Source organism: Carcharhinus amblyrhynchos, chromosome 18, assembly GCF_965287045.1.
Source record: "Carcharhinus amblyrhynchos chromosome 18, sCarAmb.v2.hapA, whole genome shotgun sequence".
Classification (NCBI taxonomy): domain Eukaryota; kingdom Metazoa; phylum Chordata; class Chondrichthyes; order Carcharhiniformes; family Carcharhinidae; genus Carcharhinus; species Carcharhinus amblyrhynchos.
In genome coordinates this window covers 33,024,068-33,048,872 of record NC_137341.1, presented here as the reverse complement: position 1 = coordinate 33,048,872, position 24,805 = coordinate 33,024,068, and the positions used below count along the sequence as shown (strand labels likewise).

At 40.3% G+C, this 24,805-nt stretch overlaps 1 protein-coding gene across 4 annotated transcripts in view; it reads right to left on the bottom strand.

Moving 5' to 3' along the window:
* The window catches only part of xpo6 (exportin 6), a 116,642-nt gene that overhangs the window by 67,696 nt on the left and 24,141 nt on the right, over positions 1 to 24,805 (bottom strand). For all 4 annotated transcript variants that reach the window (XM_080206709.1, XM_080206710.1, XM_080206711.1 and 1 more), the window contains exons 2-5: positions 12,679 to 12,769; positions 10,448 to 10,560; positions 9,219 to 9,416; positions 7,730 to 7,889 (exon numbers count right to left, since the gene is read on the bottom strand). In XM_080206709.1, the coding sequence (XP_080062835.1) occupies positions 7,730 to 7,889; positions 9,219 to 9,416; positions 10,448 to 10,560; positions 12,679 to 12,769 (562 nt within the window). The remainder of the gene's footprint in view (positions 1 to 7,729; positions 7,890 to 9,218; positions 9,417 to 10,447; positions 10,561 to 12,678; positions 12,770 to 24,805) is intronic.

Sequence of the window (24,805 nt, the reverse complement as noted above, 5' to 3'; positions counted from 1 at the left end):
AAAGTGTATTTTAGGCATTCCCAGTAGAGGGGAAACCAAAAGATGTAAAATAAATTAAAGCATTAGGAAAAAAGAAGAATGCAAGTTAAAAATATTAGATCGGGGGGTAGGTTAGTGTGGACCAAATAAGCATTCTTCATTAAAAAACACAGAAGGGAAAAATTAAGTGAACTGGAGCCTCAATTTCAACTTGGGGAGTGTGACATTAAAGTAACTGAGACATGATAGTTGGGACTGGGAATCAAATATACCTCGTGGTGGGGGAGGTCAATAGATTAAGGATGAAATCATTTCAATGGTAAGGATATGATGATACGATGCCTTTAAAAAATGTATTATCATTTTTGAATAGGTGATAAAGATAATTGATGAGGGAAGGGTTGTGAATGTAGTTTATATGGACTTTATTAAGGTGTCTGACAAGGTCCCACATTAAAAAGTCTGACAACACCAGGTTTTAGTCCAACCTATTTATTTGATAATATACTCGCAAGCTTTCGGGTTAGCCCGTTCGTCAGGTGAATGGAGAGTTCTGGCCTCAGACAGAGCATATAAAGCACAGACAGTTTAGAGATTACTGATTAGAATGCGAATCCTTACACCTAACCTGCTGTTCAAGACCTGAAGTGGTTGATAATGTGAGTGGAAGGAGCACTGATCACAGTTTAAAGAGATGTGTATTGTCTCCAGACAGTACAGTAAGTGAGGTTTTGCAAACCCAGGCAAGTCACGGGGGTTACAGATAGTGCGACATGAACCCAAGATCCCTGTTGAGACCGTCCTCATGTGTGCGGAACTTGGCTATCAGTCTCTGTTCAGCGACTCTGCGCTGTCGTGTGTCGTGAAGGCTGCCTTGGAGAATGCTTACCCGAAGGTCAGAGGCTGAATGCCCGTGACCACTGAAGTGTTCGCCAACAGGAAGGGAACCTTCGGGTAAGCATTCTCCAAGGCGGCCTTCACGACACACGACAGCGCAGAGTCGCTGAACAGAGACTGATAGCCAAGTTCCGCACACATGAGGACGGTCTCAACAGGGATCTTGGGTTCATGTCGCACTATCTGTAACCCCCGTGACTTGCCTGGGTTTGCAAAACCTCACTTACTGTACTGTCTGGAGACAATACACATCTCTTTAAACTGTGATCAGTGCTCCTTCCACTCACATTATCAGCCACTTCAGGTCTTGAACAGCAGGTTAGGTGTAAGGATTCGCATTCTAATCAGTAATCTCTAAACTGTCTGTGCTTTATATGCTCTGTCTGAGGCCAGAACTCTCCATTCACCTGACGAACGGGCTAACCCGAAAGCTTGCGAGTATATTATCAAATAAATAGGTTGGACTAAAACCTGGTGTTGTCAGACTTTTTACTGTGTTTACACCAGTCCAACGCTGGCATACCCACATCAAGGTCCCACATGGCAGACTGGTACAAAATTAAAATCACTTGGGATTTCGGGTGGGCTGGCTAGATGGATACAGAACTGGCTTGTTCATGAGTGACAGAATAGCCACGGAAGGGTGTTTTTCAGAATGGAAATCTGTAGCTAGTGGTGTTCCACAGGGATCGGTGCTGGGACCTCTGTTTTTTGCAGCATATATGATCTGGAGGAAAAATTGGGTGGTCTGATTAGTAAGTTTGCAGATGACACGAAGATTAGCGGAGCTGCTGATAGTGGCGGGTGGATTGTCAGAGGATACAAGATATAGATAGATTGGAGACTTGGGCACAGAAATGGCATATGGAGTTTAATCCAGACAAATGCAAGGTGATGCATTTTGAAGGAGCAAATTTAGTTGTAAATTATATTGTAAATGGTGGAACCCTCAGGAATATTAACACACAATGATCTGGGTGTGCAGGTCCACAGTCTTCTAAAAGTGGCAACACCGGTGGCCAAGGTGATTAAAAAGACATAGGGCATGCTTACCTTTATCGGCCGGGGCGTTGAGTACAAGAGTTGGCAAATCACGTTACAGCTATATAAAAACTTGGCGAGGTCCCATTTGGAGCTCTGCACGCAGTTCTGGTTGCCACACTACCAGGAAGACATGGAAGCTTTGGAGAGTGCAAAGAAGGTTCACGAGAATGTTGTCTGGTCGAGGGAGTTGGCAAGGTTGAATAAGCTAGGATTGTTTTCATTGGAAAGGAGATTGAGAGGAGACCTGATAGAGGTCTACAAAATTATGAGGGACACAGATAGGGTGGGTAGTCAGAGGTTTTTTCCCCAGGGTGGAAGTGTCAGTTACAAGGAGGCATAGGTTCAAGGTGAGAGGGAGAAAGTTCAAGAAAGATGTATGGGGCAAGTTTGTCATGCAGAGAGTGGTGGGTGCCAGAGGAGATGTGATGCTGGAGGAGATGGTGGAAGCAAACACATTAGCAACATTTAAGAGGCATTTGTATGGGTACATGAATAGGCAGTGAATAGAGGGATATGGACTGTGTAAGATCAGGTTTCTTTTAGTTTAGTTAGAGTATCATGATTGGCAGAGGTTTGGAGGGCAGAAGGGCCTGTCCCTGTGTGGTATTTTCCTTTGTTCATTTTTCTTGTACGGGTATGTTTAGAAGTCAGCTGTCCGACAAGGTACTGATTTATCTGGGCAGCAGGGAGCTCAAAAATTTAGAATGCAGGATAATGACTGATTTTTAGCTAATGATGTGTTTGTCTAACAGAGTTAATGCATTTGTGTTTACTTGGGTTTCAGAACAGGGTTTTGATTAATTTGCTTGACAGAGTTGCATGTTAACAGGCGGAGAAATGTTTTAAAATAGTCAGCGTCTGCCTGGCTCTGAAAAAAAAAACAAGATGTATCTTTCTGTCTAGCTCTCTCTGGAGGTTACTGTTTGGGGCTGTCAGAAGATAGTTATCTGTCTCTCCAGAGTTGTTCAAAAAACTCTAGGACGGTTTACAAGTACAAGAACTTGAACCGGTGTTGTTGCTAACTGGTTTTGAAGAGGAGTTTAAGTCAAAAGTGGAATATTGTTCGAATTGGAACCAATAGATAGGTTCATGGTTAAGAATTGCACCTTGTCATGCTTAAGTATTGTTCAAATGTTAACTATTAAGCGGATTCATTTTTTATAGTTAAACTGTATTTCTGAATAAAGTGCATTTTGATAAAAGCTACTTAATCAGTAAAAACGCACCTAGAATGAAACATAGAACATAGAACATTACAGCGCAGAACAGGCCCTTCGGCCCACGATGTTGCGCCGACCAATTAAGAGAAAAGCAATGACCCTCTATCCTAAACCAATCCCTTTCCATCCATAAACCTATCCACGGACCTCTTAAACGCCCCCAAACTAGGCGCATCTACAACTGCAGCAGGCAGGGCATTCCATTCCCCCACCACCCTCTGGGTAAAGAACCTACCTCTGACATCCGTCCTATAACTACCGCCCCTTAATTTAAAGCTATGTCCCCTCATGCTAGCTTTCTCCATCCAAGGAAAAAGGCTATCACTGAAACATTAACAATCCTCACAATGCCAAAATAATGAATAATTGGGATTTTATTTCATAATGTCTTGGGGTTTCTGATCTCAAACCCTAACAAAAGGGTAAGATAATAAATAAGAAAGCAGCGGAGATGAGAGTATAATCAAGAAATACAAAAGAATTTAAGAAGAAAGTGGGAGCTGTGTATCAGGTGAGTAACTGAAGTGATAAACAGAGATTAGACAAGCGTAGCTTTTAAATCAAGGATTTTAACTTCCATATACATGATGAAAAGACAAGCACACAAGATAATGAACTTGACAGTGTGCAAAATCATTTCTGCAACTGTATGTTCTAGAGCCAACCTGTGGAAGGCCATATTAATTTTAATGAGTAATTAGTTTTTGTGAACCATCTAATCTGTGGGAAATGCTCGCTGACAATGTGACCAAGTCCAAGATAATGTTGAAAGAATGCCTGAAAAGGTAGAAACATGAAACAGTTCAGATTTTAGATTTAAACAAGATTGACTTCAATGGGAAGAAAACAGAAACTATCCAGAATAAATTTGGAAAATCTGCTCATGGGCAAAGTAGCAGAAAATCAGAGGCCAATTGGTATCAGGAGCTAGGAAAATAAAATGCAGATCACAGAGAATTTCAAGTTACTAAGTTGGAGCTAGCTAGTGATTGAAGAAAGGTTTTGTTTAGGGAGCATGTCTGGCATGTTGAAGGGCTGGGCAAGTTTTGAGCAGCAGTGAGCACAAGGTTACCAGGCAAAGAAAACTGAAGATGTGAAAGAGACCAGAACTGGAAAGTTATAGGGTTTCTGCAATTTAAAGAGAGGAAGAAGACAGGCTGCTCATCTCACGATTTAAAAAAAATTCCTGGGATGTGGGTGATGCTGGTCAGGTCAGTATTTTTTATTGCCCATTCTTAATAGCACTTGAGAAGGTGATGGTTGAATTGCCTTCTTGAACCACTGCAGTCCCTGTGGTGTAGCTACGCACAATACTGTTAGGGAGTTCCAGGATTCTGAACCAGTGTCAGTGAAGGAACTGCGATGTGGTTCCAAGTCAGAATGGTAGTTGGCTTGAAGGGGAACTTGCAGATGGTGATATTCTCTGCTGCCTTTGTACTTCTAGGTGGTCAATGTCACAGGTTGGAAGGTGCAGTTGAAGGAGCTTTGGTGGCTTCCTGCAGTGCGTCATATAGATGTTACACACTGCTGCCACTGTGTTGGTGGTGGAGGGAGTGGATGTTGAAGAGTGGGTGAGGTGCCAATCAAGCAAACTCATTTGTCCTGAGTGGTGTTGAACTTCTTGAGTATTGTAGGAGTTCAGTCAGAGGTAAGTGGACAGCATTTCATCTAACTCCTGACTTCTGCTTTTTAGATAGTGGACAGGCTTTGTGAAGTCAGGAAATGAATTATCTTCACAGGATTCCTAGTCTTTAGCCTGTTCTTGCAACCACAGTATTTATATGGCTGGTCAGTCCAGTTTCTGGTCAACAGTAACCCCATGGTGTTGTTGACAGTAGGGTATTCAGTGATGATAATGCCACTGATGTCATGGGGAGATGGTTGGATTCTCTTCTGTTGGACATGGTCATTGCGTGGCACTTGTGTGGTGGGTATGTAAAATATGAAAACAACGTTGAGAGAAGCTTGGCTCAGTCTCAATTAACAAGGGGTTCATAGTTACAGAACAGAATTTATTGCAGGGATTTTCTGAATATTTAACCGAAAGAATTTATTGCTCATCCAATAGTGACGTCAGACAAAAATCTGATAGAACAAAGAAAATTACATCACAGGAACAGGCCCTTCAGCCCTGCAAGTCTGCACTGACCATACTTCACGTTAACTAAAACCACCTATCCTTCTGGGGACCATATCCCTCTATTCCCATCCTATTCATGTATTTGTCAAGATGCCCCTTAAAAGTCACTATTGTATCTGCTTCTACTACCTCCCGCAGCGAGTTCCAGGCACCCACCACCTTCTGTAAAAAATTGCCCCCTAGTAAGTGACTCTTTCACTTTGGGGAAAAAGCTTCCAACTATCCAATCTGTCCCTGCCTCTCATAATAGACTTGTATCAGGTCACCCCTCAATCTCCATTGTTCCAGTGAGAAAAAACTCAGTTTCTCCAACCTCTCCTCATAGCTGATGCCCTCCATACCAGGCAACATCCTGGTAAATCTTTTCTCTACCCTCTCCAAAGCCTCTACATCCTTTTGGTAGTGTGATGACCAGAACTGAACACTATATTCCAAGTGTGGCCAAACTAAGGGCCCTGTTTGTGATCAGAACTCTCCACTCACCTGATGAAGGAACAATGTTCCAAAGATTAGTGGCGTTTACTACCAAATAAACCTGTTGGACTTTAACCTGGTGTTGTGAGACTTCTTACTGTGTTTACCCCAGTCCAACACTGGCATCTCCACATCATGACCTCCCCTGTAGCCAGTGAGCATACAAAGATTTCTCTCAAGGCCCCAGCAATTTCCTCCCTTGCCTCTCTCAGTATTCTGGGTATATCCCATCAGGCCCTGGGGACTTGCCTACCTTAATGTTTTTCAAGAACCCCAATACCACCTCCTTTTTGATCTCAACATGACTCAAACCATGACAGTTAAATATTAATGGGAGAATCAAGAGTGGTAGTGAAATAGAGCCAGAAGTTGCCTGCATACATGTGAAGCCTAATTATGTTTTTGGATCACATAAACAAGAAGCAGCAAAAAAAATGTGAGAAACAGAAAGAGACCAAGGAATAGAAACTTCAGGCACATCAGTAGTGATGGAGAGCAGCAAGAGAAGCCAATGCATGTGATATTCTGGCTATGATCAGGTAGATAGGAATGAAGTTAGCTGAGCGCAGTCCTATCCAGTTGAACGACAATGGAAAGATGTTGGAGAACGTCAGTGGTCACAGGGGAAGAACAAGAAGGGATAGTTTACGATGAAATAGATGATCATGTCATTTTTGTGGAAACCATTTTCCTCTTAAAAATGGGGGAAAGTTCAGTACTTGCTACAAAATGCAAACACCATGAATGGAAGTATTACTGTTTCTTCATGCAAGACCTATTAGCAAACTGCAGTAATTTGAAGTGCAAATGTTCAAAATGTCACCTGTTTTGTATACTGGAATTTAATGCATCCACATATAGAAAAAGCTAAGATTTATAAGTATCTCATAACATCCTTGGGATGTTCTTGTGTAATCACTCATCTGCGCAAATCTGAAATTCAATTTGTGGACAAGAAGCAATGAGATAAATGACTAGTTATATGTTCCTGATGATGTTGGCGAGGGAGGAATGCTGGCCAAGGCATCAGGAGAATCCACTACTCTTTTGCATAGTGACACTAGGTCTTCACTTGTAACTGAAGTAGATGGAACCTGAGTTTAACCAAGAAGTGATACCTCCAACAATGGAAAACCCCTTCAATATTGCACTGAAGTGCCAGCCTGGTTCATATGCTCAAGTTCTGGAACCCTGAATACATCAATTTAAGTGAGAGAACACTAGCAAATCTGCCAACCAACATCTAACCAAAAAGTTGTAAGAAAACCCCTTGATCATAATGCATTTTTACATTTATGGGTAGTTCTCAATCACACGGTACAATGATCTGTCAAATTTAATTACTTATGTACAATGACTTCCTCATTACATGAAAACTAACTGGCTTCATACTGAGGAGCATGGACTATGTTGTTCTTGGCAGCTTATTATTCTGGAGCACTGGATCCACAACCTTGGCTGCCGAATTATCTAATCTGGTACCACAAAACCATAGAATATGACATGGCAGGAGGCTGCCATCGGTCCATCTTATGTCAGGAGTTACATATTTCTCAGCTTCAAATACTATTCAATTTTCCCTTTATATCCAACCTCTCAACCTGAAGTTGTCCACGCAATGGTAGTTATTCACAGATTAAACATTATAGGATTAGAGAATTTACAGCGAAGGAAACAATTCAGTCGTAGGTTCCTGTGCGTTTTCAAAAGCAGCTACACTAAGTCTACTTTCTTGTCCTTTGCCTGCATCCTTTTATATTCTTCCTTTTAAAGCATTTAACCAATTTCATTTCAAATTGTTAATAATCACTGCCTCAACAGTTTGAAGTGAAGCATTCTATGTCCTAATAATTCAGAATAAAATAACTTGCCCCACTGCTCTTCTCACAACAATTCTGCTTTGATCTCCCAACTTGCTGTGACAATCCCTGTGTTTACTCACTGTTGTACAATGACCACCATTTTCATAACTGACCTGTGATAAGGCCGAGTACTGTTGGCACCTGATCCAGCAGCAGTTTTCGGAGCTCCTCCTTCCGTGCCACACTGAGGTCCTCCCGTGGGCACGCTAACTCCTCCGAGGTAGTCTTCAACATGATCAGACCCAAAGGCGTGGTGGAAGGAGCCTGGATTAGCTAAATAGGAAAACATTTCACAGCTTGCACAGAACCAGACAGATAGGCGTTGTTATAACATAGTATTCACAAGTGACTTGAAATAGTTCAGCTTAGCAGTGCACCTCTTCCTGTTCCTCCCTCTGCCTCCAGAGACAACATTTGCTGTAGCTCTAATTACACAGGCAGGTAAGCCTACCAGGAGGTACAAAGACTGACCAAGCGCTTTATTAGCTGAAGATGAATGAGTCTCTTTTAAATGCCCTCTGACATGCAACTGAGACAAATGCTAACCACGAGACATGACAGAGGCAAGTTGCAACCTGTGCCTGACCCAGTGCAACTGGATAACTCATAACTTGAACGCACTGAATTTTGAAAAGCCTAATGAAGCGCTGCAGCTGTCCAAGTTCTGAATCTAACTCTGACCTTGGTCAGACTGAAACAGCTGATGTAAATGAAGCAGTTTGATGCTTTCAGTGAGAGACTAACAATACCCATTTAAAACCTTGGTAGATTTGACACTTCTGGTATCACCCTCAGACTGCCACTTCAAGCTTGGACAGGTTCAGAGTTCTGCAGCTGCAAACCAACCCTACTGCAGCCTCAAACAGTATGTGGCATAGCAGCAGTCAATTAGCAATTCTACCTGTCACTTAACTGATGTGAAGGGAAGTGAAAAAGACTGGATTAGTAGTACACGAGCACAAAACTGTCTTCCTTTTAGTTTTGAAAGGCTACTTGACTGTCAGCCTTTACCCCAAGTGAACGGGGATTCAAAATTAAGGAAGTGATACTTCAGTTGCACACAATTCTGGTTAGAACTCAACTGGAGTGTACTGGGTTCAGTTCTGGACACCAATCCTCAGGAAAGGCATTTTGCATATTGAGAGCATACACGGTAAATTCAGCAGCACGATACATGGACTGGAAAGGTTAGATGACGAGGAAAAGTTGCATAAACCTAGCTTGTATTCCTTTGACTTTAGGAAGTTGAAGGGTAGCAAACCAAGGTATTTTAAATGATTAAGGAATTCAATCAAGTAAATACAGAAAATATTTCCTTTGGTGGGGGAGGTCCAGAACAAGAGGGTAGAAATTAAAACCACAGCTAGGCAATTTAGGAGCGAAAGCAAGAAGTACTTCTTCAAAGGGTACTAACAGAGACAAGATACGCATGTTAGAATGTTGCTAGAAAAGGAATTTGGATTTATTTTGGAAGACCAGTTTTCCCTTATGGGAAATTAAATTAACAGATTATAGCACAGCAGTTAATGCAATTATGCCATTATATATTAATTCCAGGTGTAGCCAGATCAACAGCCTTTACGTTTCACTTGCCTACATTACCTGTAATGTGCTGGTGAAAAAATCATGGTAAAACATTGGCCAATCCTGCCTCCCGATATCCACAATTACTTTACACAACTTGTTGCGAATGAAATATGGCATTGTCTTGTGGTGTGCCAACAGAAGCTTGGGTAGGCAGCTTCGAATCTCCATTTTGTCTTGAGATGGAACTCCCAGCCACATCTTATTAATCAGGTTCTGAGGGGCAGAACAGTCAGATATTTTTCATAAAGATAATACAAATAAATAATTCAGAATAAAATATTAGTTTAAACTACAGACAAATAAATTCTTTGACCTGGCATTAAAAAAGGATGTGGATCAAAAGCAGCCATTATAGAACCGCACTACTAGCTAGTTCATATTGTTTACCTTTAATTCCTGCCCTATTTATGGGGTCAGAATCCTGTGCTCACGTGAGTTCAATATCAATTTTGGAAAATGCCATGGTACATTTTGTTAAAATCACCTTACAATTACAGATTGCTGTTGATCAGCAGTAAATATTTTTAGTGACCTCACCCCAGCCTGCTGGGGTGCACTGAATCAACATATCAAATAAATCATCTGCAGTGCTATATTGCAAACTAAAATGAGTCCACCATTTTATAGAAAGTTATGTAATGTGGATTAGGCAACAGTAAAGTTTATTCATTAATTACAAGTAAGGCTTATATTAACACTGCAGTGAAGTTACTGTGAAATTCCCCAAGTCATCAGAGCCCAGCACCTGTTCAGGTCAATGCACTTAACCAGCACATCTTTCAGAATGTGGGAGGAGACCAGAGGATCTGCAGGAAACCCACACAGACAGTGACCCAAGCCGGGAATCGAGCCCAGTTTGTCAGTGCTGTGAAGCAGTAGCGCTAACCACTGTTCTACCCTGCCGCCCGACAGCCATTTTTTGCAACCTATATGCATCCTTACACTGGGGGGAAACCACTACAATGTTCCCGAGATAAAGGTTCTCCTTCCACACCACCTCCAGCCTCATCCGATAATTCAGCCCATAAATTTTGCACAGCGTTATTGGGCATAGTTAGAAACCAACCATACACCGTCACTGTGCTGAACATAACTAAAATTGGGACTTCAATCCCAAGTCGCACCATTACTAGCAACCCCATGTTTGAATTCTGCTTTTGAAAACAAAAGGAAACAATGGGGCTAGTGCAAACTCCTACATGACCTGTTAGTCACACAGCTTTCATTCAATATCTCTGACTCACCTCAAACACTGTCAAGCTGTACATCATGACATACTCATTACGAGTGTTGGATAAGAAGTAAATACAATGTTGCCATGCTCCAATCTGCTGTGCAAAGTTATTTAACAGTTCCTCTGTAGAACAAAGAATGCTCAATGAGGCAAATTTCCAATAGAAACCAGCATAATGTAGGTACTGCCAATATCCCAAAAACTAAATACACACTCCAATCAGAATATACATATTGTTTTAAGAACCCATTAACAGTTAAAAACTGATTCAAATAAAAACATCCATGATACTTTAAACAAAAGTCAGAATCTTTTAAAAGTTCAGATGAAAATGTGCCTTAGAGTTATTAAGATACACAAAGATACATACATACATACCTGCATACAAGCTGCAAGTCCCTCAAGCTTGTTTCATCATTCAATAACATCATAGGTCTGATTATAATCATAACTCTGCTCCGTCGCCCATCCCTAATAACTTTCACCTCTTGCTAATCAAAAATTTATCTACCTCTGCCTTAAAAATATTCATACTCTGCTTCCAATACCTTTTGAGGAACAGAGTTCCAAGGACCCACAACTCAGAAAAAATGCTCGTCTGTCCTAAATGGATGAGCCCTTATTTTTAAACAGCAACCCCTAGTTCTAAATTCTCCCACAAGAGGAAACATCTCTGCCACATCCATCTTGCCAGTACCCCTCAAGATCTGATATGTTTCCATCAAGTTGTCTCTTACTCTATTAAACTCAAGAGGATAGAAGCTTGCCCTATCTTACTTCAGAGAACAATCCTGACATTCCTGATATTAGTCTAGTAAATGTTCTATGAGCTGCTTCCAACACATTTGTATCTTTCCTTAATTGAGAACAAACTGTACAAAACACTCAGATATGGTCTCACCAAGGTTATATAACTGAAGTATAACCTCCCTATTTTTGAATTCAATTTCCCTTTCAATAAATAACATTTTATTAGCTTTCCGAATAATTTGCTGTTCCTGCATATTAACTGTTTCCAATTCATCAGTAGGACTGATTCCTCTACATCTCAGAACTCTGCAATCTCTCACCATTTAAATAATAGGTTTCTTTTATATTCTTCCTATGAAAATGCACAATTTCACATTTTCCCATATTGTATTCCATATGCCACATCTTTGCCTGCTCACTTAACCTATCTCTATCCTTTTGCAGCCTCGTGTCCTCTTCACAATTAACTTTCCTATCTTTGCATCATCAGCAAATTTAGCAACCATGGCATTGGTCCCTTCATCCAAGACTTTTATATAAATTGTAAAAATGTTCAAGCCCTAGCACTGATCCTGCAGTACACCACTTTTTGCATCTGGTCAATCAGAAAGTGGCCCATTTATGCCTACTCTCTATTTCCTGTTAGCTAGAAAATCTCCTATCCATGCCAATATGTTACCGCCTACACCATGAGCTTAAATAACATTTGATGTGGCATCTTATCAAATGCCTTCTGGAAATTCTAAGTACACTATATCCACTAGTTTTCCTTTACTCACATCACATAGATTTCCCTGCACAAAACCATGTTGACACTGCCTGATTACCTTAAGTTGATCTAAGTGCCCTGCTGTAACACTGTTAATAGCTTCTAACATTTTCCCTATGACAGATGTTATGCTAACTGGCCTGTGGTTTCCTGCTCCCTATCTCTCTTTTTGATAAAGGAACTGAATTTGCTATTCACTATTTTGAATACAGGATTTACAATCACTGTTAAACAGACATGGACAGTCTTAAGTAAAAACAGAAGCAGTAGAGTGCATTCACTGCAGATCAAAGAAGTTTACAGGTCTGAGCAGTGATGGAGATCAATGTCGCCTTCACTCTAAACGCAATCCAAGGAGAATCATTATAAACTTTGGTCTACAATATGACAGGCTCCGGGCAAAGCAGATGAGACAATTCCAATTTCAAAGAGAATTTCCATATCTCTCTTCAAAAACAGCCAGCTGGTAAGCGTTACAATACAGTCAAATAGTAAGGGGTATAATTTCCAGCACATTAAATTCTTAATCTCAAGTGACCTGGAGAATGCAGCAGACAGAAAAGATTTAACCAAGTCAGGGGAAAGGAATAAAAATAGAATAATTCTCACATGCCTCCACGTGGAAAAGAACAAGTGTCAAGTCATCAGAGCTCTACAACAACACAGAAATTCGTCCAAAAACATATGATAATTTAGAGCAACAGCCAGCTCTAATCACTTACCAATCTCCCTTTTTCGCTCATTTGTGGTGCAACTGTGAAAGAACTCAGTCATAAGACTCTCTAATGCACGCAGAGAAGCCTCTTCAGATGCCTGCGAAAACAGTGAGGCTGCATTTATTAACCTGAAATTAATATAGGTTGAGGTTGGCTTGGAGGACTTACCAATATACTTTATATCATTGAATACACTTTTCCAAAAAGATTTGTGCACAATTCCAAGATATTCCAAGAATGGGAAGATAAAATCAGAAAGAAAAGATAGGGTAACACTGAACTTGGCCTTAAGTCAGACAGAGGCAAGGAGTTTGGCTTCTGGAATCATTGCCCTATCATCTCTGGAAGTTAGACAGAGGGAAATACAGCAGCAATGCTGAGGGTGAGACTTTTGTGATGATCTGTATTAATGCAAGATTTCTGCCAGAATTGTAATTTATCTACATGAATTGTTCAATTAACAGGTCTGAAATCTAATAGCTAAAGGGAAATCCGGGATTCCGTATTCCACTGTGTACACAGCAATGACGCAGCAGCAATGACTTCAGTCTGAATGGTCTGCAGCAACAAGAAACTGGGGAAACTCCAGATCGCACATGCAGATGATACAAGTTCCTGAACTTTACGTTTGGCCCTCAATTGGTTCCAATTCTCACCGCTATTGTTTTCTATGCAGTACCTAACTTGGTTCACAACAGGTAATGTGTAGGCTTCAAACAAAGTTGGAAAGCACATTCCCAAAGATAAAATGCATTGGTCATATTAAAAAAAAACTCTCACAAAATTTGCCCTTCCCCGTTAACTCCTACTAGATATCCTTGCAGTTTAGGTATTAGTTATTTTCTTCAAACTTATGATATAGGGATGTCACTGGCAAAACTAACATTAATATTTGTTAATGAGAACTGTATGGTGTAATAAATGGAAAACTGTAAATGGAGGATTCGTGTATCTTGGGGATCATATTGAAAGTAAATTCACAATAAACACAATTTGAAGGAATAATACTCAAAAACACAGCAAGACACCCCAAAGTACACCATAACTGATCTTGCAGCAGAACAATGACAAATATAAAAGCAGCCTCCTCAGCTCATTGAAGTGGGTAGGGAATAGGGGTGGTGGTGGTGGTGGTAGTAGTGGGTGGGAAAAGTAAGGATTGGAAGAATGTCAGGCAGAGAAGCCAAAGTGAGAAGTAATATCAGGGAATTCACATAAATCTGTGCTAACTGAACTACATCAAGGGAGAGGAATTCATGCAGAATCTTGTAAACAGTATTAATAATTACTAAATGCAGAGGCTCCTCTGGAGCTTCATAACTTTTGCATTACATCACAATAATGGAATACATAACAGTTCACCAGAAAAATAGCTCTAAATGAGATTAAAGGCTTTTTAGGGAGTTTAATACTCCATTTTCTTTTTCCACAAATTAACATTAAAAGGAGAGTAGTTTCCCGTCCTTGCTACTTTGCTTCATCAAATCAAAGCACGTTCAATGCTTTGGGGAAGCAGTGGTGTAGTGGTACTGTCACTGGACTAGTAATTCAAAAAACCCAGGATAATGCTCTGGGGACTTGGGTTCGAATCCCATCATGACAGACGGTGAAATCTGAATTCAGTAAAATCTGGAATTAAAAGTCTAATGGTGACCATGAAACCACTGTCCAGGGTTATAAAAACCCATCTGTTTTATTAATGCCCTTTAGAAAGAGTCCAGACCCACATTATTGTGTTTCACTCTTAAATGCCGTCAGGGATGGGCAATAAATGTTGTCACAGCCAGTGACACTCATTTCATGAGCAAAAAACACACACAGGGACAGAGTTTTCTGATTGATGGGGCAGGCCATCAGCTCAGCCTTCAGAAAAGGATTCACTGCAATTCAATTTGTTTCAAGTCACTTAGTTATGATAAAGCAGCCCAAAACAAAGTCAGCCTACTTTTGTACTGCTTTTATGTAATTTACCACTCCCGCCAATGTAAACCAAGGGAGGCAAGGTCCCACACCACCAGATTTGATTAAATTAAATTACAGTACCACTGACGAGCAATGTTTCAATTAATAAAAGCAAGTGTACATGCAACATTTCTACAGCTCCACTCATGTCGAGGATCTAATAGTTTATCAGAGTGAAAAGGACGATATAGAGGAAGGTACAAGGCAGATTAGATGAAAAGCATCAAACAACAGTTTCTTTTTAAAAAGGAGACTTTTAAAAAAAAAGGAAAAAGGAGCAAGTTTAAGTGGATTGAAAGCGTTTTGAAGACAAGCGCAAACTGGGACGTATAGCTAGAGAAGTTAGTTAATTTAATGTGGGTAAGACTCTTCAAACACAAATGAGGGTAAACTAGATATGCCTCTGGATGGGAAATCAGCAAGGCCAAATATTGTTCTGGACCAACTACCACTTTTGAAGGGAGGAATTGCAGGCCAACAAGGGGTGTATTCTTGGTTCACTGCTGTTTGTTTACCAACGTAAAAGACTCACTAAAGCTTGAAAACTATATGGCTATGAGTAGTATATAAAAAGTATTGCAATAGTAAATGCAACATATGGTCTCAGGTCTGGATTGCATGGTCCATGGTCCAGAATACTCATCTTTTGAAGTTACAGAATTTGAGTTGGTGCAGAACCGTCCAAGTGGTGACCCCGCCTGCTCCCACCCTTCAAATAAATAATAAGACGCAAACAAAAATACCAGAAGTAACTTGTAATAATGCTGTAAAATCAAAAGTAGTTAATAATAACAAACGAGAGACAAAATAACAAAGTGGCAGAATGTAAAAGAAGAACCATTTGTGCGTGAGTGGTTTGCCATGATCATTTTCACAACCTCTGATTTTAGGATTTTATGCAAACAGTAATTTTTTGAAAGGTGCAAAGAATGTCTAACACTTAGTTCTGCATCATCTATGCTCAGGAGGCTTTTATTTGCAAAAATATACTACATTGGAGTTTCTGATCTGAATCATACCAAAGTGTTTTGCGAAGTCTGTTTGGATCATAAGTTTTGAACTTTGCATTTGGCTAGAGTAAGCATGATATGTTTCACTTTGGGTATGATTCAAGTGACCCACTAGAGAACCTTTATCAAACAAAGTTTATTTAAGAATACAATTAACATGTATAGAGAAAATTAGTAACAGCTTTTACCAATTACAAAAAAAAGTGATATAATAAATATAAATATATTAATAAATATATCTAAAACATTCCAATCAAATAAAACTTCCCATTGACAAAAACACTATTTCCACAGGTTTAATACAGCCACGACTAATGCTTGCATGATATTGGGACTGAGTCCTTTGGATGAATGCTGCAGTTCGAGGCACACAGACAGGGTTGGAGTCAGAACAGCTTCCCAGAATACTTGGGACAGACTCTGGTTGAGCCACCAACAGCAGATTCTCTATCCCAGGAAACAAGAAGCCTCACTTTCAGCTGGTCAACAGAATTTCCAAAAAACAGGGAGAGAGAAACACTTCTTTTCAACTTGATTTCCCTTCTAAACTAACACTGCTGCCAGCCACACAGAAAATGAAATCTTAAATTCACTAAAACTGTCCAAAATGTATGACCTCCCTCCTAACAATGCAGGGTCATAAAAAAATCCCAGAGTAAAAATAAACTAACCCCATTTTAGTAGCAATAAAAGGACTTCTACAGACAACTTGGCAACACAGAGCTGAAGAAAACATGATGTAAAAACTCAAAAGGTACACTGTCACAATATTCATTAAGTATCTGAAAGAACATTACAAAAAAAAACAAAAATGGGGATCACAGTAAGTGCAATAATATTCAGGTTTTCTACACAGATCATGCTGCACTCTGAGGTGCTTCAACACAGTCAAAAAGGGATAGACATTTCAACAAAGTGATTACAAAAAGTGCAGTGGTACTTATGTTGTGTACATAGATCAAGTTGCACTCGGAGGTGCTTCATTACAATTGTGATACGTATACATTCAACACAAGTCATACGGTCTGCGGGGTTCTATATGATTCTCTTCTTGTACTCCAGGAGTTGACTGATTACCCAACTTCCCTTCCTCATCACAGGCAGCTGACACTGTAAATAGTTGCAACTCCTTCACTATCACCCACTTTCAATTTTGCTGTCACTACTCTCTCCTCAAAAAATCTAACCATTGAACCCCATCCTTGCAAACCACCCACTAACCAGCTCCATTTCCACTTCAACTCTTCAACTGTTTGCTGCCTTCACAATCCCTGATGAATTCACAACCCACAAAAAACAGTTAGTTAAAATATCAGATCAGAAAGCATGTTTCATCCTCCTCACTCTCTTTTCAAGATGTTCACTCTTGTTGGGCATTTTAGAATGCTCCAAGGGCAGTAAAGCCAACAAATTACTTTTGGGGTGTAATTAATTTTGGTCTGTAGGGAAATGCAGCAGCCATTTTGCACACTGCAAAATTTTACTAACAGCACTTGAGTGAATGACCAGAAAACAGTATTTGATGAAGCCGGAACATGGGACAGGAGGTGAGGGCCAGGCTAGTACGTGGTTAATTAAAACAGTGGGCTGATCCAAACATGCATGGTGATGGACAAACTAACTAGAGGAAGAAGCTATAGAAACATCCTTATTCTCAATGATAGGAAAGCCCAGCATGTCGGTGTGAAAGACAAGACTGAGAAATTTGTAATCATCTTAGTCTGAAGTACTAATGCATCTTGGCTGCCTCCCAAGGTCCCAGTATCAGAGACCAATGTTAAGCCAACTCATTTCATAGGAATATTAGGACTGAGGAGAAGGAGTAGATGTTTCAGCTTTTCTAGCCTGCTCTGCCATTCAATAAGATCATGGTTGATCTTGTAGGCTCAACTCCACTTTCTCCTCTGCAGCCCAGAACTCAATTCCCCAGTCTACCAAAAATGTACTTTCTATTAGCAACTAACTGCTGCTACTTTCCAATCCCTTTCAGAATCCAGTGAAATTTGGAAGATTCTCTATCAAGGAATTTATTTATTTCTATCTGCGCTAACAGTCATCCATTTTGTCACGAATGCTGTATGTATTCGGATGCATAGCCTTTAACATCATCTTTACACCACTTCTCAAATCTCACTGGGTCTATGCTCTCTCTCTTTCTCCTCATGCCACTTTTCATTTATGATATCAAGAAACTGGTGAATGCACTGAACACAAAGGCAATGGACTACAAAAACATTCCAGTACTGAGGATGACTTAAGTTCAAGAACTAGCTGCCCCTGAGTCAAGCTGTTCCGGCACAGAAACAACACTGCCGCCTATTCAACAATATGGAAAAATGTCCAGGTATAGTTGGCATGGTAGCACAGTGGTGAGCACTGCCATCTCAGTTCCAGGGGACCCGGGTTCAATTCCAACCTTGGGGGACTGTTCTCCCCATGTCTGCATTAGTTTCCTCCGGGTGTTCTGGTTTCCTCTCAGTCCAAAGATGTGCAGGTTAGGTGGACTGGCCATGCTACATTGGCCCTGTGGCTAGGTGGATTAGCCATGGGGAATGCGTAGGTTTATGGAGAGAGAGTAGGGGAGAAGGCCTGGGTAATGCTACTAGGTTGTGTGCAAAAAGAACAAAACCAATCTGATCAATATCTGATTAGTCAACTCTCAAAGAGATGGAAGATGTCATCAACAGTGCTACCAAATAGCACTTTCTCAAATCTTATCAACTGACATACGTTGTTTAAGTTCTGCCAGGGCCTTTCTGCACCAAACTTACAGCTTTGAACAAACATGGACAAAAGAGCCAAATTTCAGGGGTGAGGCAAGAATGGCTATACTTGATATCAAGTATTGCTAACAAAACTGACAATCAGGAAGAAAACTCTGCACTGGTTTGAGTCATACTTACACAAAAGAAAACAGCTGCTGCTGTTGGAAGCTCAGGTCATTGCTGCAGGAGCTCCTCAAGTAATGTTGTAAACCTCAATCAACTTTAGCTGCTTCATCAATGACATTCCTTCCATCATTAGGAAGCAAGAACGTTCGCTGATTGGAGTGTTCAATTCCATTCACAACTTCAAGAATACTAAAGCAGTCCATGCCTGAATATAGCTAAAATTTAACAAAATATAGGCTTGGCTGATAAGTGGCAAATAACATTTGCACCACATGATTGTCAGATAATTATCATTTCAAACAAGAGTGCATCTAAATATCTCCCCAAGACATTTAATGGCATTACTATTGTTGAATACCCTATCCATCAACATCTCAGGAGTCATTATTGACCAGAAATTGAATTGGACAAATAGGTTCACTACTACTTTCTCAAAGGCTTTTAGCGATCAGTAATAAATGCAGATCTTGCCAGAATGCACATGTTCGAAGAATGTATACAAACAAAAGCATTTCGTTCATGCCTGATGTACTGTCCTCCCATAACTTGGATGTTAAAGGGTGTCTTTGTGAATCTGAAGCGTCCCATGAGAAATACGTGTAGCCCTGTAATCTCTAAATCCAATAAGTTTGTGATACGCAATTTTATTTGACAGCATAAAATATTATCATCCTTCCCTTCAGCAGCTGCTTAAGTATTTAATTTAAAAACTTTCATTTTAAGATAAACGTGGAAACAACTCCATAACGAAGTGCAAGAATTAAACTAAATTTGTACGTCTACTGAGGTAGACTGAGATTGAAGGTGCTGCTCGCAAGTTGTTGGTGCATTACAATTGCTGATAACTAATTTATCCTTGGATTCAATGAAATTTCACAGGCCAGGACAAATTATAGTTATGTAAAAGCATGGCAGAAATGCTTACATGCATCACAGGATAGCAGATTTCAGTAACAATTGCCCTCTTTTCCTCCAAAGACCCTTTTAAAATACATTAACTGCAACTTCAGAATGACAATGGTTAGTTAACTACTTATTTAAATTTCACAACCAGTGACCACACGTCAGTCACAGGAAAATGTACTATCTGGCTCAATCACATATCCAGGATTAAGGATGAAATGGCCAACCAGAATAGCATCCTCCTGTGTGTGAAGCTGGTGTGAAAAATAAACTTAGCTCTGCAGCTTTAAAAGTTGCAATTCTGATACAGTCAATTATTCTGCTTCACTGAAAAATTAAGCAGAATTGACAAAAACTTCATCATAAGCATTTCTTTGTTCAAATACCGTCAAGATACACTTCAGGGTTAGTTACTTCTGCTTTTGAAAATCAATAACTAAATCTTAAAAGCACTGCGCTGCTCAACACAAGTTGTTTTAAATTTGGGTTGAGAGAATTTATGTTGTAGCTTTACTGGATCTCAAACTTATGAAGCCAGCTAATGACCTTCTACTGCATTTTACCAAGCTGGCACTTCTTTCAACATCAATTTGTGAAAAAAAGCACATTCCAAATTGCATAGAATGGTGATCTTCAGTCCAGCTTAGATTGTAAGCACAGTAAAACCAGTACACTTGGTGACATCAAGACTGTTTGACACAAAACAATAAAGACAAACAAAAAGGCAGCTAACTCAATCACATTCACCATCATAACATACTACACGTCACACAGGGATAGAGAGAGGTGCCAGCCAATATCACAGGCAGAGTTGGAAATTAGCTTCCATGCTCAAAACTATCCATCAACTCTTACTGGAAAGGCATTACACAGTTTCGGAGAGGTTAAAACGAGGTTCTATAATGGTCTAGTCATTAAACACAGCAGTACATTCAGCCCAGAATCTATGCTGGCTGGCTCTATACAGCAACCCAGTTAATCTCATTTCCCCCCCCTCTATTCCCACACGCCTGCAAATTTATTTCCTTAAATTCTGCCTAATTTCAAGATATTACTATTCACTGTATATAAAAGTTCTTCCCATATCTCTTGCCCAAAACCTTAAATCTGTGTCTCTAAGCCCTCGTACTATCAGCTCATGGAATAACTTTCTGATGTCTACCTTATTTAACCCTATAATCTTGTACACCTGTATCATATCCCCCTCAATCTCCTTTGCTCCAAGAACAACCACATCTTCTCTAACCTAACCTGGTAGTTCAAATTCCCTATTTGATAAATTGCCTCCGCACCTCTCAAGGATCCTTACTTCCTTCATTAGAGTGTGGTGACCAGGGCTGGATGCAATACTTTAGTTAAGACCTAACCAGAGCTTACAAGTAGGGTTACATAACTTTTCTGCTTTTCTATTCAATACTTCTGCATCAGAAAATTCAAGCATGATTTGCCTTTAATAAGTCCATGCTGGCTAACCTTCAGTAACTCAAACCTCTCTCAAGTGCCTGTTGATTCTCCCCCACCCCACCCCCAATTGTTTCTAAAATCTTGCTTACCCACTGGTGTTAAAGTGACTAGCCTGTAATTACGATTTTACAATACCAATAGAATTTTACTTAATTAAAGGATGTCACATTTGCCACTCTCCAATTCTCTGCCACTTCCCCATGCCAAGGGAAGGCTGAATGATTATTGCAAGCCCTTATATTTCCACACTCACTTCTTTTTGCATGCAAATTATCTGGATCAGGCAGCTTATCCAACAGAAGCGTAGCCAGCCTTTCCAGGACAACATGCCTGTCAATTTTTACGCCACTCAGAACCTCTGACTATCTTTGCTCCTACTGATATTTTGTCAGCATCCTCTTCCTTAATAAATATAGACGCAAAGTACTCTCGGTATCCTAGCCTTGCTTTTTACTGTTCAAAAGGATCTGAACGTTCAACAAAACAAGACAAAGAGGCAGCAAGGTGGTTAGCACTACTGCCTCTCAGCACTAAGAACCCAGGTTCAATTCCAGCCTCAGGTCACTGTCTGTGTGGAGTTTGCACTTTGTGTCTGCGTGGGTTTCCTCCAGGTGCTCCGGTTTTTCCCCACAGTCCAAAGATGTGCAGGTTAGGTTGATTGGCCATGTTAAATTGATCTGTCAGGGTAAGTGTGTGGGATTGCAGGAATAGGGTCTGCATGGGATTGTGGTCAGTACAGACTCAATGGGCCAAATGGCCTCCTTCTGTACTGTAGGGATTCTATGATTCTAAATATCACAAACACTGTACAATCAAATCTGGGAATGGACAGAGGGTATCTGAACATTATAATGCAATAAATTTACATTTAGTAATGTAAACAGCTATCCCTCCTCATCTCAGTGCTTGGAAGAAATCAACTATACCCTTTCCTCAGACACTAGATCCCCCAGTTCCAAAATTGCAATCACCAGTTTTTCTTAGCAAATGCAATAACTGTTAAACGTTTATGAACTTTTAGTCTGACAATGCTTAAATACTTTGTCCCTAGAATTAGATAGCACTAGTTAACAATTCCAATTCTATCAAAAAGTCATTAATGAAATGTGATAATCCCTCAGCACAGCAGCTTCTCTGCATGGAAAACACACCAACACTTCAGCTCCTGCACTGCTAAGCAAACCAAAAAAAGAGTCTGCACAAATTGTTTACTCAAAACAAGTTTTGTTTTCATCATGCTCTTGTGTAAAACTAAGACAAGGTTGCATCATTTTACAAGTTTGGATCTTTCAATTGAGAAACTGAATCCATTTGAGAAACCATTTTTTATTTTTAAACTAGCCCATCTAAGCAATTACAGATTGATTGAATCAAGTTTTAGCATAGCAGCAATAGTGAAACCCAGAGTATCTATAGGGTCAGCCATCTCCTTGATCCAAGCCTTAATTCAATCAATATTTCATCATACAAAAGGGTCAACCAAAAGGATAAAACTCCCACCTCCCTTTTCAAGGTAATGCACTTCATAGAATGAACTTCACAGAGGTAGGTTGTTCAGCTTATCTAGTTTGCATCATCTCTTTCAATGAACAATCCAGTTAGATCCATTCTCCTGATCTTTTCCCACATCCTTGTAATTTTTCCTCCTTCAGATATTTATTTCCCATTAGATGGCTCCTATTGATTTTGTATCCACCACTCTTCCAGGCAGTGCATTTCAAATTCTAACCACCAGTTGTGTGAAGGTTTTCCCTCATGTCACCCATAGAAAATTACAGCTAAGAAACAGGCCTTTGGGCCCTTCTTGTCTGTGCCAAACCATTTTTTGCCTAGTCCCACTGACCTGCACTAGGACCATATCCCACCACACATGTACCCATCCAAGTTTTTCCTAAAAGTGCCCCTGCATGTACCACTTTATCCAGCAGCTCATTCCACATTCCCACTACACTCTGCGTGAAGAAGCCCCCCCCTAATATTCCCTTTAAACTTTTCTCATTTCACCCTCAACCCATGCCCTCTGGTTTTTTTTTCCTCACCTAGCCTCAGTGGAAAAAAACCTGCTTGCAGTCACTCCATCTATACCCATCAAAATCTTATACACCTCTATCAAATCTCCTCTCATTCTTCTACACTCCAGGGAATAAAGACCTAACCTATTCAATCTCTCTCTGTAACTCAGCTTCTCAAGTCCCAGCAAAATCCTTGTGAACCTTCTCTGCACACTTTCAACCTTATTTACATCCTTCCTGTAACTTGGTGACCAAAACTGTACACAATACTCTAAATTTGGCCTCACCAATGCCTTATATAACCTTACCACAACACTCCAACTTTTATACTCGATACTCCGATTTATAAAGGCCAATGTACCAAAAGCACTCTTTACGACCCTATCCACCTGTGACGTCAGTTTTAGGGAATTCTGTACCTGTATTCCTAGATCCCTCTGTTCAACTGCACTCTTCAGAGTCCTACCATTTAGCCTGTATGTTCTACTTTGGTTTGTCCTTCCAAAGTGCAATACCTCACATTTGTCTATGTTAAATTCCATTTGTCATTTTTCAGCCCATGTTTCTAGTTGGTCCAAATCCCTCTGCAAGCTTTGAAAACCTTCCTCACTGTCCACTACACCTCCAATCTTTGTATCATCAGCAAATTTGCTGATCCAGTTTACCACATTATCATCCAGATCATTGATATAGATGACAAACAACAATGGACCCAACACCGATCCCTGGGGCACACCACTAGTCACAGGCCTCCACTCAGAGAAGCAATCCTCCACAACCACTCTCTGGCTTCTTCCATTGAGCCAGTGTCTAATCCAATTTACTACCTCCCCGTGTATACCTAGCGACTGAACCTTCCTAACTAACCTCCCATGAAGGACCTTGTCAAAGGCCTTACTAAAATCCAGGTAGACAGCATCCACCGCCTTCCCTTCATCCACTTTCCTGATAACCTCCTCGAAAAACTCTAATAGATTGGTCAAACATGACCTACCACGCACAAAGCCAAAGCTCTCTCTAATAAGTCCCTGTCTATCCAAATATTTGTAGACCCTATCCCTCATCACACCTTCCAATAACTTGCCCACCACCGGCGTCAAATTTACTGGCCTATGATTTCCTGGATTTTTTTTGCAACTTTTTTAAACAACGGAACAACATGAGCCACCCTCCAATCATCCAGCACCTCCCCTGTGCATACTGATATTTTAAATATGTCTGCCAGAGGGCCCCTGCAAGTTCACTACTAGCCTCCCTCGAGGTCTGTGGGAATACCCTGTCCGGTCCTGCGGTTTTATCGACTCTGATTTGCCTCAGGACAGCCAGCACCACCTCCTCTTTAATCTGTAAAGGTTCTGTGACCTCCCTAACTGTTTGCTCTATTTCTGTACACTCCATGCCCGTTTCCTCAGTAAATATGGATGCAAAAAAAAACCCATTTAGTAGCTTCCCTATCTCTTTTGGTTCCAAACATAGTCTACCACTCTGGTCTTCAAGAGAACCAATTTTATCCCTCGCTATCCTTTTGCTCCTAATGTACCTATAGAAACTCTTTGGATTTTCCTTCACTCTGTCTGGTTCTTTTGTCAATCACCTTAATATGTCCTCTCGTTATCGACACTTCAGCCAAAGGAAACAAATTTCTTTTACTTACTCTTGATATAAATCTTGTTATGATTTTAAACATCCTCTGTCGAATCTCTTATTCACCTATATCTCTTCTGAAACCTTACAAAAGCCTTCAAGCTACTCTCTCCTTCTTAAAGTGTAGCATCCAGAATTGGCACAATACTCCAGAGCTAAACTAGTGTTTTGAAACAGGTTTAGCACAACACTATGGCTTTTGTACTCTGTGTCTTTATGCACAAATGACCCCCATTCTCATTGTTAA